Here is a 17,645-nt window from a genome sequence, read left to right as displayed (position 1 = left end):
TCTGAACAGTCCATGAACACTACTTGGTTATTCCTTTTTTTTGCACTATTTATTTATTTTGTCATTTATGGTAATTTTATGAAGTGTACTGTACATATAAGTTGGCACAAAACAACAAATTTCATGACCTATGTCAGTGATAATAAACCAGATTCTGATTCTTTATTCTTTTTTTCTTTTTACCAATTTTTACTGATTTTATATAAAAAAAAGCCTTGCATTTATAGAATGTCTATCATGATCTCAGGATGTCCCGAAGCACTTTACAGCCAATTAAGTAGTTTTGAAGGGCATTCACTGTTGTAATGTAGGAAACACGGCAGCCAATTTGTGCACAGCTAGCCCCCATAAATGACATTTGATAACATCCAGATAATCTGATCTAGCAATGTTTGTTGAGGCGTAAATATAATCCAGTGCACTGGGTAAAAACACTCTGTTCTTCTTCAAAATAGTGTCCTGGGATCTTTTATGTCCATCTCCACAGGAGAAACAAAATGTAAAGTGATGAATATATATTTCTGAAGAATTGAATGCTTGAAATAATATGCCCTTAAACCATTTCTGATGAAGGTTCCCTGCTAAAATATTATCATGTTCTTTCCCATGATAACTGCCAGAATTTTCTGTGAGTATATTTAATCCCCCCCACCCCCAAACTTGAAAGTGGGTTGTTGCTATGCCGCTTGAACCTGTCTCAACCCAGTAAACACTATGTTCGTTTTCCAACTGATTAGGAGCACTGATCTTGTCTAGTTTTTGCTTTTTCTTTGATATCTTCACTACTTACTTTGGATTTCCATTTTTTGCTGTGCTCTTTCCTTTAACGCCTAACTGTAAATCACTGTTTGGTCGGCCTTCAGTGTCTCGCACAGTATGCAGTGTTAAGTCGTGTGTCACATATTGTTGCTCGCAATATTTTACAACCCTTGGCAGCAGGTCTCGTGCTCATGCCTAAAACTTGGATTTGTTTACTTGCATTCTTACAACTCAAGTACATGATCAGTGGGCCCGTATATTCTGCAGCAGCTGTTAAAAATCCTTTGAAAGAAATCTTGTAAAGCCCTGAAATTTATGTTGTCACAGGCTCCTTTGTTTAATGCAGCACCTCTGGCTTTAATTTGGGTGGTGGTCAATGTGAGTGCTTACGCCTGGAAAGCTTGTGCTTTGCCAATCCACAATTTACAATCCCAAACTGCAGTTTTACTGCTCCTTCAGGCTTGGCCCTGCCTACCTCCCAGGCTGAAGAAAGACTGTTCCTGGGGAATTTATGTTTCCTTATTGTTCATTGGTAATCAACCTAACCTGGGAGTGATTTGATTTTAATATCAGTTAGTTGAATTTAATGACTTGATTGAAAAGGTTCTGTAGAACTAACAGGATGTGGGCACAGCAAGGTTCCATTAGTGGTATTGCTTCATTTCTTAATGTGCGCAAGTCTCTCTGTAAACTTGGCCTGCTTTATGACGAGTCCCATTAGTCTAAACAGTCTTACTCTTGGACTCTGCTAAGCTGATGAGAGAAGTGATAAGAAAAACGAATGGCGACATCACTGGAATTTTTTTGAAGTGATTTTAAGCCTTCTTTCCCTCCCCTTCCCCCCCCCCCTCCAACACCACCCCCCCCCCACCCTCCAACACCACCTACTTACTAATGCTGCTAGCTTTTTAACATAGGCTGCTGAAAATCCCTGTAAATCACAGGGATGGCTGTGCCCAGTGTTCCTCATGCAGAAAACTGATGCTATATTTGGTGGGTCAAGAGGGAAGGAACAGGAGTTTAATTGGGTACTGCTGTGCCTTTGGAGACCAAGGCTATTCATGCATCATTAGGTTTGGTCAACTTGGCTGCTATAAGGTTGGTGGGGGGGGGGGGGGGGGAAGGGACACTGGAAAGTTTTTTTTCGGGTTCAAGAAGGTCACTTTTCTGAAAGAAGTCATAAAATGCATATTAAATAATCCAAGATGAATAATTCTTTTGGAGGCTTTATCATGGAATCATTTGACCAGCTCCACAGATTCATGTTAAGTCTATGAAGCGGTATAGGTGAAATGTATACAAGCCGCTCAGAATTCCAGCTGAAGTCTAATCAATGACTTGTGCAGATTTACCATCATGTTCTTTTGCATTCAATTTCCCGATGCACACTTCTCAGAATCCTATTTCCCAATGTCATTTCCTGCAATTCAGATTTTAAAAGGCAGTAAAATTGCACCCTTAAAATTAAAAAGCTTTGCTTATAACGTGTGTACTACAAGAAAAAATGGGCTACAGTCTGCTATCAAGCAGCTGCAAGCACATCTACCATGTCGGAGTTATCAAGTAAGAGTTGGAACACTCCTTAGCTGGGAATGAGCAAAATATACTTGGCACAAAAAGTCACTCAATTGTTCCATATTATTGTGTAAAAGTTGGGATCAAATATCTGGACTTCACGAAATCTCAATTTGAATTGCACATTTTTGCATTTGATTGTGAATCCTTTCAACAATAATCTGGTGCTGTTTGGTAAAGCACTTGCAAAGCAGTTAGCGACTGATCAGTTTGGGAGCCACCTTAATTTTCTTGGTAAGTAAGTAGGTAAGAATCTTCCCAAAATGGAACAATATATCTGGACATGTAATAACTGGGAAATAGGAAAAACTAATAAATACAAACTTTCTCCAGTTTCTCCCCATTGTTTTGAAGGCTCAAATTCTTGTTGGGGTAAAATCTGGAAATGCTTGAAAGTCTCAGGAGGTCAGGCAGCATCTGTGGAAACAGGACTAGAGTTAATGTAGACACAAGAGACGGCAGATGCTGGAATCTGGAGCAACAAACAATCTGCTGGAGGAACTCTGTGGATCAAGCAGCATCTGGTGGGTGTGGGGGGGGGGAAGAATTGTCATTGTTTCAGATCGAAACCCTGTATCGTCCATAATTCCCTTTCCCCACAGATGTTGCTCGACCCGCTGAGTTCCTTAAGCAAGTTGTATGTTGCAGAACCTTCCTCTGAATTCTTGTGGGGTCCATTTCCGGGAGTGTTAGCAGGATTCTAGTAATTCACCTAAGCAGCCATTCTTTATGTATGAGCCTAGAAAATAAATGGCTCTCTTGATGCTTTGCATAGTCAAATATCAATCTGTCCAATTAGCTCCTACCTGACAGGCGAATTTCCAACATGTCATAGAATAGCATTCAAGACAAGAAAAACTGACTAATTTTTCATACCTCAGCCAGGAACGCAATTCTGCTGACGAGCAGCTAACAATTTATTTAATTAAGTATCAGGAATTGCAATTGATGCAACAGCTTGTGGAACTGTTGTGGCCACTGCTTTCATAGCCCAGGGCTCCTTAAAGGTTATTGTACTGCAGAATGGGACATTCCAGAGCTGTTTCCTCATGTGTGACCTTTGACCTTGTTCCATTGAAGCGGTCATTTGAAGGCAACCACTTCCCTACTCCGGCATCTGTGTTGTTTCGTATCCCATTTTGTTGCCTTTGACACTGTGCTAAACAGTATAAGGTAATGACACACCCACTTGTAATTGTGTGGTTTACTAATCTGTCCTAAGCATTTTCATAATGCAGTAATACAAGGGGTTTACACGTGACGGGCAGCACACTCAAAGGGATAGGTGCTGTCAAACAGCTTATGAATTGATGTGAAAAGGAAAAATTGGAAATCTGATATAAAGATAGGAATATACAGGTGGGCAAATTGGTTGCAAAGAGTTGTGAAAGCTCACAGCTAAACTTGATCTATTTTTCTTCTTAAGCAGCTTGTATCATGCTTTGCATTTTCACCGCTTTCATTCTGTATGTCAACGTACCAGAAGTTGCTTTTTTTTAAAAAATTAACATTTTGTGGTCCGTGGGAAGCTGAGACTGTATACAGTCCTCCAGATGTGTCTCACCAATGTCCTACATAACCGAAGCATAACCTCCTACTTTGATATTCAGTTCCCCCCAGCAATAAATGATAACATTTTTTAGCATTTTTGCTGTACCTGCATATTCTCCTTTCTCAAATCGTGCACGAAGACACCCAGATCCCTCTGCGCTTCAGAGCTCTGCAAACTCTTGCCATTTAGATAATATTCACTTCTAATCTTGTTATTCTTCATAAACTGTGAGGCTGGCTGCGACATGAGAAATGGTTGAGCATAAGAGTTTCTGTCTAGTTCAAGCTAAGGGGCTGGGAAGACGGAAAACAGAGGCACTATGGCAATACCACTCATGGGGGAGCTTAATTACAATGTGATGTGTATATAATAAATCTGGTGAATGAAGTTTGTTTTGAGGAAAGTTGGCAAAAGAATGTCTCAGAAATCAGAAACATAACGTGGACAGGAAGATTACACAGACGATTTTTAATATGTTTGTAAATGATAAATTCTCTCACTGATTTTCTTCACAATTTTATGAACACCTCCTTTCTTTCAGGTAACAGTGCAGTCAGGGCGCCATCCTACAGTCCTTCAGAAGCTCTGTCAGCTGCCTTTTCAATACTTCAGTGACCAACGTTTAATCAAAGTCCTCTTCCCAACACTGATCACAGCTTGTTATAACAACCCGCAGAATAAGGTCATCCTAGAGCAGGAGATGAGCTGCATCCTGCTTGCTACCTTTATCCAGGTAAATGTGTATGAAATTGTACCATGGCCTGCTTTGTGACTGATCTCTGCTTCAGAGTAGTGTGACCTAACAGTGCTCATTCATGCATTGTTAAAGGCCTGATAGGGATGCTATTAGCCAAAATCAGCCAGGGCTCTAGGTTAGTGTTCCATTGTCACACTGAGCAAAAAATTAACATGCCTTCTGACCCTCTGTAGAAAATTCACATGGATAAACATCAGGCAAGAACAGGAAAACTGTTTTGGAGAACAGCATAGGCTGCACTCTGTGTCATGGACAATATTTATCTAATAGACATCATTAAAAGCAAAAAGAAAAGCTCTCCATGGTAGATAAACTATCAAATCTCAGCTAAGAATTATTTTGGCAAGCCAATACCTCTGGAGCGACAGAAGAGAAGAGGAGAAATTAACATATAAAATGATACAGTCACAATCCTTCCAAATAGTAAATGGTATTTTCTGCCATTACTGAACAGTTAATCTTTTACTAGTCATTGATGAGACTATCAATATCAGTGGTTCTACCTTACAGCTAAGCCTGTGAATACAGACTGACTTGTGTATCAATTGTATTTCAGTGGCTTCCACTTTTAGTACTCAGAAAATTGTTAGTTCAAATCCCACCCCTGATGAGAAATTAATATCTGGATACTGTAGCTACCAGAAATCTAAAGTAAAAATAGAAATATGCTGGAAATGCTCAATGGGTTAGGCAGCACATGTGGAGACAGAAATAGCATTTACAATTTAGATCAGTGACCCTTCTGCTTTTACCTTCACAGATGCTGATTGACCTGCGAAGCATCAGCATTTTCTGTTTTAATTACTTAAGCCTTTAATCCGGACTGATATTCCATTGTATTTCTGCGGGAATGCCGCACTATCAAAGGTGCAGTCTTTTGGAATGAAATGTTGAATCAATGTCCCATCTGCTCTGAGGTGGAATTAAAATTTCCTGTGACACCCATTTCAAGGAGGACCCTGGTTGCTCCTCTGTGCCATGGACACTGTCTATCCTTCCAAACCACTAAAAGCATTATCTGGTCATCTTGGTGTTTTGGCAGAGCTTGCTATGTGTAAATTAAAGCACTTCAAAAATACTTCATTGGTTTTAAAACTCTTTGTATGATCAAACACCAAATTAGGTTGTGCTTTTAATAACATGGAAGCAAGGCCACCAAGTCAGGGAAGGTATGAGATCCTCACAGGCATCTGGAAATGTTAAAGGTGAAACTTAGACATCTGAGCTCTGTGAAAACTGGTAGCAAGTCAACAGTGAAGTAAAAACCCCAGCTATTTTCCCAATACTTCAGAAATCCTTTCAACATTGTCTCAGCAGAGCCTTCGTGTATGATTCTCCTGCAATGTGGGTGTCGTATTTATAACAACTTGTATCTATATAGCACTTTAGTATTTGGGGTTTTACTGAATTTTCTGTAATGAGTTATTTCACACAGATATTCTCTCCTCCTCTAAGCACCTCAATCACTTTGGATTTCTTCCCTATTTCTATCAAAAAGAAGACATGATGAGGTGCTGATAAAGCCGTGGAAACAAAGTTAAAAAGATTTTAAATTTAGTGATTATCCATTTGGTATCTCTGCTGTTTTTATAATGTTTTATATATTAATTTCTTCAAAATAAAACAAGTAGGAGAGGAAATGATGAAAATAAACTTGTGACTTTAATGTGTCACCCTCTGCTTTTAATACATTTTATTACAAACATCAGATAGTTCTTGGAGAACTACACTATCTTTTTTTCAAAGTCTGAAAGACAGATAACCAGTGTGCTGATTGCCCTCGTACCAAACGGACTGTGGAAGTTGGTATCCAGTGTAAGCACCTATATCCTGGTTACTCGTGCTGTCACCTTTGTCATCTTTATTCAAATGTTCTTCTGACAATTTACTTTCCCTAAACATATTACATTGCTAATCAGTGCATTGATCTGAATAAACATGTTCAGATGAGGACAATGGGATTTAGAAAAGCATTTTACACTGTCTGGTAATACGTAGATCGATCTGACACATTCCAAGCCACAATGGTCTTGAACAAAGGCCTGTTAAACTGTGCCATGTTGCTCTACACTGGGTCATACTGAATGCGATTATGTTAATTGCTGCTCTGCTTCAAATGTGTGATCTAGGATAGCAAAGGTGGATAGAATAGAAAATGTAAAAAGAAACTAGTTAAAAAATTAACTTCAAAGTCCAAAATGAATGAAAGGACAAAATCATGCATGTTTTTTCTCCTTTAGGATTTTGCACAGAGTTTAAGTCAGACTGACAATAAGCCATCTCACCAGGCAGGTGTGTATCAAAGATTTATTCACGACTCATCCCAAATTACAACAACATTGACCTTAACAATTAAATTTTGCCTTCTTATTTTAGTAGGACTTCCTGGAAATCAAGACTACCTTGAGTTCTCTAACAGATTTCCCCGTGAGATGTGGGAAGATGCCCGGAAATTCTTTCTGCAGAAAGAGGCAATTTGCTAAGGGAAAGAATACTCAATGCCACAAAAACATATTGATTTAAAAGTTAGTCTTGTAACTCATTCACTGATATTATGTTCCAGAACATACTCATTTGATTTGCACAAAATGTATATAGTATCTGTTGTATATAAGATCTTCATCAGAATCACTTTTTGACAATTTTTAAGTGAATCTTTCTAGCTTATGTGCATAGAGGATAATCCATTTTGTTTTTTTTGTTAGAATGATACAGCAGTCCCTTTGGGGTTGCATTAATTAATTTTATTTATTAGAAGTCAGTTGGTGGCTCAAATACACTGATGACACAATAAAATTATTTATTTTCATCTGCATCAAATGTGAATTGTGGAATATGTGTTGTTTATCTTCATATGCTTTAATTCCCAAACATGGATGAACTGTACTGACTTAATGCACTTAATATAAGCATCACCCAAACCTTGATGGTCGAGCTGCAACATGCAGACAATATTTGGTTTGCCTGCACTCAGACGCTGAGCTCCAAGACATCGTCAACTCATTAACCGAAGCATACAAAGTTCACTCAATATCCACGAGACCAAGGTCCACTACTAACCTGCTACAAGAGCAAGGTCCACTACCAGCCTGCTCCCACAGCACTCCGACAGTAAAGATTCACGAAGAGACCCTGGAAGACATGGACTGCTTCCCCTATCTTCTGAGCCACCTCTTGACAAAAGCAGACATCAGTGATGAAATTTACCACCACCTTCAACGTGGCAGCACAGACTTTGTCAATGAGGACAAGGGTATTCAAAGATCAAGATCTCAGACGTGACACAAAACATGGCCAGTCAGGAGGCAGTGACCCCTGCCTTCCTACATGAACATAGAACAGTGCAGCACAGGAACAGGCCCTTCAGCCTATGATGTTGTGCCAAACTAATTAAACTAATGACACCTACTCCCTTCTGCCTGCATATGGTCCATATCCCTCCATTCTCTGCACATTCATGTATCTATCTAAGAGCCTCTTAAGTACCTCTATCATATCTGCCTCCACCACCACCACTAGCAGTGCATTCCAGGCACCCACTGTATAAGATAAAACATGTCCTGCACATCTCCTTTGAACTTTCCCCCTCTCACCTTAAATGCATGCCCTCTAGTATTAGACATTTCGACCCTGGGGAAAAAGATACCAGCTGTCTATCTATCCCTCTCATGATCATGTAAACCTTTATCAGGTCTCTCCTCAGCCTCCACCGCTCCAGAGAAAACAACCGTAGTTTGTCCAACCTCTCCTTATAGCACATGCCCTCTAATCCAGGCAGCATCCTGGTAAACTCCTGAACCCTCTCCACAGCCTCCACATCCTTCCTATAATGCGGTGGCCAGAATTGAATGCAATACTCCAGATAATAGAAACATAGAAAACCTACAGCACACTTCAGGCCCTTCGGCCCACAAAGCTGTGCTGAACATGTCCCTACCTTAGAGACCCATAGCCCTCTATTTTTCTCAGCTCCATGTACCTATTCAAAAGTCTCTTAAAAGACCCTATTGTATCCACCTCCACCACCTTTGCTGGTAGCCCATTCCACGCACTCACCACTCTCTGAGTAAAAAAAACTTACCCCTGACATCTCCCCTATACCTACTCCCCAGCACCTTAAACCTATGTCCTCTTGTGGCCACCATTGCAGCCCTAGGAAAAAGCCTCTGACTATCTACCCGATCAATGCCTCTCATCATCTTGTATACCTCTATCAGCTCCCCCCTCATCCTCCGTCGTTCCAAGGAGAAAAGACCGAGAATAATGCTTCTAAGACCTGGACAATCTACAGCAGGCACCTCAAGGCAATGGAAAGGGGTGTCTCCAAGGGATAAGTAAATCAACATCAGCATTATCTCCCAGGCCAACGACCTCTGCATTCGAGCCCTAGTTACCTCAGTCAGCTACGTTGGGCAGGACACACCTGACACCAGACTTTCCTATTGCAAGCTCAGTTGTAGGAGGAGGTTAACCAGATGGACAGAGAAAAGGATTCAAGAATGTGCTCAAAGCTTCTTGAAGAAGTGCAGACCCTACCTATCCTTGTTGACTTTTAGAAGACTCTGACCCCATGACCGCTTCAACGTGGAGAAAGAACCTTTGGGATGGTGTTGTGAACCACAAGATCATGCATCAGGAGCACACAAAAACCCTGATTAAGTGGTGAAAGAATCAGATCACTTCACTAACTGCTAACCTGTTAGGCATCTTCTGCCCATCTGTGAAGGATCTGTGGTTCCCATATTGGCTCCATTAGCCACCTCAGAACCCACAAAACCAAAATGGAAGCAAGTCATCCTCTATCCTGAGCGACAGCCTAAGAGGCGTTAGTAATATTTGGAATTGTCCTCAACAGTTATCACCAAATTGAGTCTTTCTCTCCAATGAAACTTATTTTTAATCCTTTCCAACTATTTTGAAACTTAGTGTGCCCTGTAGTTATGCCTTAGTCAATCTTAACAGAAGTTTGTTATACCTTAGAGACTAGAATCAAATTTCCTTTGTATTTTGTGACACAAAAGCCTGGACTCTGGGGACATGCTGTTGAAATTTGCTGGGATATAAAATCCAGACCCAACCTGACCGTGGCCAATCCGAGCCTGATGACATAATTTTTTTTTGGAAACCTGACACATTTTGCAATGTTCCCATCCTGGAGTTCCAGGTCTTTGCTGCGTTCCCCAGCAGGGAAGAACCGCAAATTACATTCCCACCCCCACATCCCCCCCCCCCACCCAAACTCAGGCAATCAACAAACTAAGCTGGAATTTTGATTGTAACTGGGCAGAAAATCTAACCCAGAATTGTTAGGAACAAGCTGAACTGGTGAACCACATCCTCTCTGCTTAATACCAAGGCAGAAGAGGAAAGATATGAAACACAGCTGATGTCTGGTAAAATGACAACAAGAAACTCAAGTGCAGATTGTGTACAGGTTAAATGACAAGAGGAACATGTGTATTAAAATGGAAAAACCTTCATGTTTAAAACAGAAAATGAAGAAAAAATGCATTTGGCTTCTCTGAGCTCAGCTGCTCAGAATAGAATAAAACAAAGATTGCAATCTCAGAACTACCCAGAATTGTTCACAATCAGTGAGGTACTTTTGAGGTATGGTCACTTTTACAATTTAGTAATGTTCCTGTTAACTTCTACACAGAAAGTCTGAGTGATGAATATTAGCCAGGACATTGAGAACTATCCTAGTCTTGCCAGAAAAAGTACCAACAAATCTTTTACATCCACCAGTGAGTTTAATGTCTCATCTGAAAGGGGATAGATTTTTTCACCTGACATAAATGTCAAGCACAAGATCTTCACAGAACCATGTGAACCAAGCTGTTGTTTGTGGCATATCTAAGTTGACCGATCTCAAAAGGTGGAGTTAGACACCAGGCAATAAAATTGACTTGTATTGCCCTTTGTCTCTTCACATTTCTCTGGACAATGAAGAAATTGTGACTGTTCAACCAAAGGTACAAGGTTAAGGGGAGGTATGGCCATTCAAAATCATTACTATATCGGGGGTAGTATACTGGTGTGGATTGGGGAATAAGAGTAGGAATAAGCAGATCATTTTTGGTTTGGGAGATGGTAATTAGTGGGGTATCACAGAGATCAGTGCAGCAGCTGTTCACAATCTATATCAATGATTGGGAGTCAAATGTAACATATCGCAGTTTGATGCAAAGTTAGATGTCATCATGAACTGTGTTGCAGTGTAGCTTCAGATGGACTTTGAGAAGCCAAGTCAGTGTGCAAGGCATGGCAGCTGGGATACAGTATAGAAAACTGAGGGCATTCACTTTCATAGCAAAGCAAATTATTTTTTTAAATAGTGAGAGATTGAAAGGTGTTGCTGTTCAGAGGGGCCAGAATGTCCTTTGCACAAATCACCGAAAGTTAACATACAGCAAACAATTAGGGAGGCAAGTGGTACTTTAGACTTTGGATTTGAGTTCAAGAGTAGAGATTTTTTCTCCAATAATGTAGGTTCCTGGTGGGACCACATTGGGATTGTGTGAACAGGTGTGGTGTCCCTACCGAAGAAGGAGACTGAGGGGGTGCAGCAAAGGTTCACCAACCTGAGTCGTCAGATGATGGATTTGCCCTATGAAGAGTGATGGGCAGGTTGGGACTATATTAAGTACAGAAGAATGAGAAGTAGTGTCATAGTGTTGTACAGAACAGTAATCTCACTGAAGAGGACAAAATTCTTAAGACTTGATGGGGCAGATGTAGAGTCGGTGTTTCCCACGGCCAGGGTGTCTAGAACTAGAGGCCACTCAAAATAAGGGGCCATCTATTCCAAAAGAGATGACAGGAACATTCTTCATCCAGAGGATTATGAATCCCTTTAAGCCTCTAATCCTCTTGGATAGAGTATTCATCACTGAGCACATTCAAGAAGGAAATCGATATGTTTTTAGATAAACGAATCGAGAGATGTTGGGGTAATGCAGGAAAGTGGCACTGAGGTAAAAGATCAGCAGATCAGGCACAAGGCGCCAAATAGCCTATACCTGCTTCTGTTTCTCAGGTAAATGTAAGGAAGGAGAAACCATTTCAAGTGGCAGGAGGGACACATTTGAGGTTTTTGCCCGAAGAACCAGAGAGAAGATAAGTTTTGTGTTATATAGTGAATAGCTATGATCTGCATGTTGGAAGCAGATTCAATGGTAACTTGCACAGTGGCATTGGGTAAAGGGGTAAAATAAATACAGAAAATGCTGGAAAAACTCAGCTGGTCAGGCAGCATCTATGAAGAGAAATAATGCAGTTCAGGTCGAAGATACTATATCAGAATTGCATAACGGGAAATGTTTTACATAGTTATAGGGGAAGAGCAGGGACTGGGACTAATAAGTTCAATTCAAAGAGAAATCACAGACACAATGAACTGAACTCTCTGTGAAAGAGAAGATTAGCTGGTGATCTCACTGCTAACCCACTTTCTGATGTATTGAATGAAGCTAGGAACCGTGCTTGGCTCAAATTCCTGTACAGTTGGGTATCCTGCTTTTGTTTACTGATCACATTATAAATGGAGAGGGGAACAAGTGGGAATAGAGGACAACTGTCATTGTTGAACTTACACACAAGGAACATTGTGCCTCTGGGAAAGGATGGGCAGAAATTAGGAACAAAGATATATTTTTAAAAATTACAGATATGTGACAACTGTTTATAGATGGTAGAAGTTACATGTTTACAATTGAACTTTTTATAGTTTTTATGTCAACATTTAGCATTCAGATCACTTGTGTAAGTATTTATAGTGCAAATACAGTAACAATAGTCTTTAACCTGGAGATGCTGCATGGGAGTGACCTCGTTACATGCAAGAATCCTTGCAAAGGAAGGAGCCCATTTGGCCCATCAAGCCTGTACAGGATTTCTGTAAAAATAACCCAGTCATTCCCATTTCTTACCACTTATCCCATAGCTCTCTAAGTATTTCTCTCTCTATTTTCTATTTTCCATTTTCCTTTTGAAAGTGACAACTGAATTTGCTTCCACCGCTCTTCTGCGCAATGAGTTCCAGGTGATGATGGGTGAAGGTCCTCCTTGCATCATCCCTTAAACTTGTGCCAATCACTCAGTCTTGCTGCCAATGGAAAGGGTCTTTTGTTAGTCACTTTATCTGGGACCGTAATGAGCTTGACTGTCCGAAGTCTTTCCCAACACCATCACCGTCCTAAATTACTGTGGATAATGTAGTGATCAGGTTATTGGGGTGACATTTTGTGAAGTGGATGAGAATGTTCCTAAATCAACAGTGACACAGTGCATTGAGTATTGCTTACCAGTTTGCTCCTTATCATTGAGCCATGTGCTGTGCATGTTGAATAATTAAATAGAAGGTATAAACCCTCGTAATTGTTCACTGATACACACGCTACTTGCCCCACAGGTCCAACACATCTTCTAACTTGCATTTAAAAAGCTGATCACAGATGTCACTACAATTGTCCTTGATGTGCTGGTGTTAAGGAAAAATGAAATCAGCGTCCTGCTCACTCATTCTTCAAGGCGGGAATGAGTGGCAGATGAGGATCTCACTTGTGCACTCCACACCCCAGCAGTCCCCTAGCACCACCTTGGCTCATCCAGGAGAGTGGTTGGAGAACAACTGGGTCACAAGCTTCAGGAAAGGGGGACAGAGCTTGGGGAACTGAAGGAAGCAGGTTGTTCTGGGTCAAGCACCATGGTTTAGAAGCTTCACCTCCGTACCCTTTGGTTCTAAGATTAAGCAGGAGTAGATCATTCGGCCCCTCAAATGTCATCTGCCATTCATTTGCAATGAAGTTCCTCAACTTAACTCTCTTGTCCATTTTGGTTGTTTATTTTTTATCTGTCCAAAATCTATAGAAATTAATGTTGTCATTTTCAGTGACCTGCGGCCACAGGAGCCTTTGGGGGTTTGGGGGGAGAGATCTCCACAACCCTTTATGTGAAGAAGTGCTTCTTCACATGATCATAGGTGGCTTGGCTCTAATTTTAAGGATGCTAGTCCATCCTCTCTCCCACAAGAACATCACTGATAACTTACAATGGGAGGAAGCCATTCAGCCCATAGTATCTGTGCTGGTCAAATAACCTATCCCCACCTTTCAGCACTTGATCCTGAGGCAATGGATCTTCAAGTAATTTCTCTCTACCTATTAGTTTTGATGTTATAACTATGTTGATACAGACCAGAATGAAGACGCAGGACAATCCAATACCAATATTAACTAACTGCAGTGAAGGACTTATAAAATGATAAAACGCAGCTGTCAATCAACAGAGACATTGCCAAAAATTTGCCTCCTAACTCCAGAAGGGGGTATTAGGGACGGGTCCGAGGAGTGAACTTTAAGCAAATGAGAAGCACGATAGTTTAGGGATTGATTCCCGCGCCCGGAACCCAGAGACAGGATTGCCAATAGGATAAAGGAGGGGCAGGGGTCTAAATTTACGACGGAGATTTGAAGGATTCCTTCCACCCCTCCGGGATGTCTGATATTGTCTGCGGTTGAATAAAGTTAATTTACAAACCTGGGAAACAAGCCTGTGGGACGCGTCGTGACTTGGAAGCTGAGAGCTCGGGATGGTATTTCGCTGGAAGAGTTACCTCCCCTCTCAATGCTCCAGACAGGCAAAACTAATTCACAATTGATGACTGTGGCTTTTATAAGGAGTAATCGTGGTATGGATTTTTGCCCAGTTTGCTAACCTTCCATTAGGTTCCTCGAGTTGTGAGGAGACTGCCGCTGCGTCCCGCGATCGGGTGATCTGTAATGTCAGCGGCTCAGGGGGAGAACGGGGGTCTACATAACAGCCCAGCATTTGCAGACAGAAGGTAAGAGGGTTCAGGCGAAGGATGGAGAAGGAAAGGGAGAAGATAAGACGTTCCTGGATAGTTAGGATTCAATTAAACTGGGGGGAGAAGGCAGAGAGAGGGAGGGAGGGAGGGAGGGAGAGGGAGGGGAAGAGAGAGAGGGAGGGAGGGAGGAAGAGGGAGGGGAAGAGAGAGAGGGAGGGAGGGAGGGAGAGGGAGGGGAAGAGAGAGGGAGGGAGAGGGAGGGGAAGGGAAAGAGGGAGGGAGGGAGAGGGAGGGGAAGAGAGAGAGGGAGGGAGGGATGGAGAGGGAGGGGAAGAGAGGGAGGGAGAGGGAGGGGAAGAGAGAGAGGGAGGGAGGGAGAGGGAGGGGAAGAGAGGGAGGGAGGGAGAGGGAGGGGAAGAGAGAGAGGGAGGGAGGGAGAGGGAGGGGAAGAGAGAGAGGGAGGGAGGGAGAGGGAGGGGAAGAGAGAGAGGGAGGGGAAGGGAAAGAGGGAGAGAGAGGGGAGGGGAGGGGAAATAGGGAGGGGAGGGAGAGGGAGGGGAGTGGGGGAGGGAGAAGGAGAGAAGGAGGGATATGGAGGGAAGGTGGAAGGGGGAGGGTGTGTGAGGGAGGGAGAGGGGAGGAGGGATGGAGGGGAAGCGAGAGACGAGAAGGAGGGAATGTGGGGGGGAACGAGGGAGAGGGGGGAGAGTTGGGGAGGGAAAGGGAAGGAGTGAGGGAGGGAAGGGGAGAGGGGAGGATTATTGAGGGAGGGGAGTGGGGGAGGGAGGAGAGAAGGAGGGAGGGAGATGGGGAAAGGGTGGGAGGGTGTGTGAGGGAGGGAGAGGGGAGGGGGGAGGAAGGACGGAGGGGAAGGGAGAGACGAGGGAGGGAATGTGAGGGGGGAATGAGGGAAGGAGGGGGAGAGTTGGGGAGGAAGGGAGGGAAGGAGTGGGAGGGAAGGAAGGGGAGAGGGGAGGTGGGAGGGAGGGAGAGGAGGAGGATTGAGGGAGGGAGTGATGCAGAGGGGGAGACAGAAGGTGAGGGAGGGGGGAGGGAATAGTAAGTGAGGGCGGAGGGTGTGAGGGAGAGGGAGGAGAGGAGGTGAGGCAGAGGTTAGTGGAGGGGAGGAGGAATGAGGGAGAGGGGAGAGATGGAGAGGGAGAGAGGGAGGTGGTGGGATGGAGGGAGGGAAGGGGAGGAAGTGAGGGGAGAGGGGTAGGGGAGGGAGGAAGAGGTTTGTGGAGGTGAGAGGGGAGGGGCAGGGGGTCGGGGGGATGGATGACAGAAGTTCACAATAACTGGGCGAGAATAATTGCAGAGAAGGAATCGCAGCTGCGAGGTCCTGAACCACACAAACTGTCAGAGGTGTGCGGACACCGCTCGGCGTGCATCGGAAGGGAATGGAATCGCTGGCATTGTGATTGACCGGATCAAAGAGAAAACCGCTGGAGGGACTCAGCGGGTCAGGCAGCATCCGTGGAGGGAAGTGGTCAGTCGACGTTTCGGGTCATCTGGATTGTCCATCCCCACCTCCCCGAGTCGCTGGGTTCCTCCAGCAGATTCCAGTCTCCTGCGTCCCCGTTGTGAATGACCGGCCTGAGCGTCTTCAGCAGGTGGTGGCTTCTCCCCCCGCGCTGTGTGATCTGACCCTGACCCTGACTCTCGCCGAGCTGTGGAAGTGACTCCGTTTGTTCGGACATCCCGTTAGCCACCCCCCAAGTCTGACTGTTCGGTTCCAGGGACCGCTGGATTTCCTCAACATTGCCAGCGGCAGTTGTTGCTGTAACCAGTTGCTGCTGTTAACTTTAATTTAATTCTGAAAATTACAATTTGTGTGAGTTTCAGGGGAGAATTATTGACATCAATGATTTTACATTCTTCAATATATTGTTTCCCAATTACTGTCTGGGTTTATGACTGCATTTCTGCTCCGTTTCCCCTACAGTAAACCGTTCTCGCAAGAACTGCCAGGTGAACCGCAGAGTTTTCCGCCGATAAATTTCAGTGAACGCGGTCCCGAGTTCTCAATGGGGGGGGGGGGGGGTGGAGGTGGAGGTGGGGGGGCGCAATCTGCCGGGTGGCGAGGGGGTGAAAATCGTCTCCTCTGGGCCCGAGCGCCGGCCTTGTTTGACCTCATGTTGGCAGGTTGTGTGGGTCAGGTGGACAGAGACGGCCCGGAGGAAATGGTAAAGGGATGGAATCGGTGGCATCTGTGATTGACCGGCCAAACTTGCACCTCTCGCCTCCACATCTGTAACTGTAAACGTAACACTATATTCTGCATTCTGTTATTACTTTTTCCTGTACTACCTCAAAGTACTGGTGTTTTGAAATTATCTGTATGGATGGCATGCAAAACTAAGTTTTTCACTGTACCTCGGTACATGTGACAATAATATCAAAATCGAGTTTATCGTCACATGCACATGTGTGCACAGGTGCAATGAAAAACTTACTTGCAGCAGCATCACAGGCACATAGCATCAGATACGCAGCATTCACAAGAACCATAAAGTAAGCATAACTAATACACAGACATCACAGATGCTGCCTGACCCGCTGAGTTCTCCCAACGTTCTGTTTCTTTTTGTTCCAGATTCCGGCATCTGCTGTCTTCTGCCTCTTCTTGTTTGAACCCATCGCTGCCCATTTTTAAATCTGGGTCACTTTTGGATATAGGGCGGGGGATGGAGTGGGGAGGGAGGGAGAGGGAAAGTGGTTCGACACGTTCCCATGCAAAGCACTCGGGTTCCGACGCGACAATTTTAAAAGCCCAGCTAATTCGAAACACTGCTCGATCTAATAAATTGGTTGAACAGCCCGCGACGCCCAATCCCTCTGTTACTTTCCCTTGACCAGATTCTGAGATGCGATGTCTGACGTTTAAGCGAAGAGCAACCTCCAATTCTGTATTTCTGGAGCCACGCTAGAAATGTAATGACGCGGTTGTTCCTTTTTTACCGGTAGTTTCTTGATTACCAATTGCTGGTATAACGTTTTACTCCAGATTTACCTAACCCCCGTGACACTGAACTCTGTCCCCCACCCCTCCTAGTGCCCTCCTGGACGTGGAGGCCCCCGTCGTGCCCAGGAACCTGGCCCCACAGCCCGACTGAAAGCGCCAACGCGGGTTGATATGGGGCGGTGCAAACCGCGTACCGGGAGGACAGTCTCGGCGAAATTTAGGGCAGTCG

At 43.7% G+C, this 17,645-nt stretch overlaps 1 protein-coding gene across 4 annotated transcripts in view; it reads left to right on the top strand.

Annotated features, from left to right (window-relative positions):
* Positions 1-7,466, top strand: part of scaper (S-phase cyclin A-associated protein in the ER) — a 276,699-nt gene extending 269,233 nt beyond the window's left edge. For 2 of the 4 annotated variants that reach the window (XM_052042538.1, XM_052042539.1), the window contains exons 29-31: positions 4,428-4,619; positions 6,884-6,935; positions 7,020-7,444. In XM_052042538.1, coding sequence (XP_051898498.1) covers positions 4,428-4,619; positions 6,884-6,935; positions 7,020-7,126 — 351 coding nt within the window. In that variant the 3' untranslated portion in view covers positions 7,127-7,444. Of the gene's footprint in view, positions 1-4,427; positions 4,620-6,883; positions 6,936-7,019 lie in introns of all 4 variants that reach the window. The other 2 variants (XM_052042536.1, XM_052042537.1) reach the window with 2 other exon arrangements.
* The last annotated feature ends 10,179 nt before the right edge of the window (positions 7,467-17,645 follow it).

This window comes from Pristis pectinata, chromosome 32 (genome assembly GCF_009764475.1).
Source record: "Pristis pectinata isolate sPriPec2 chromosome 32, sPriPec2.1.pri, whole genome shotgun sequence".
In the NCBI taxonomy this organism is placed as follows: domain Eukaryota; kingdom Metazoa; phylum Chordata; class Chondrichthyes; order Rhinopristiformes; family Pristidae; genus Pristis; species Pristis pectinata.
The sequence above is the reverse complement of the archived record's forward strand: the minus strand, read 5'-3'. Positions and strand labels throughout refer to the sequence as shown.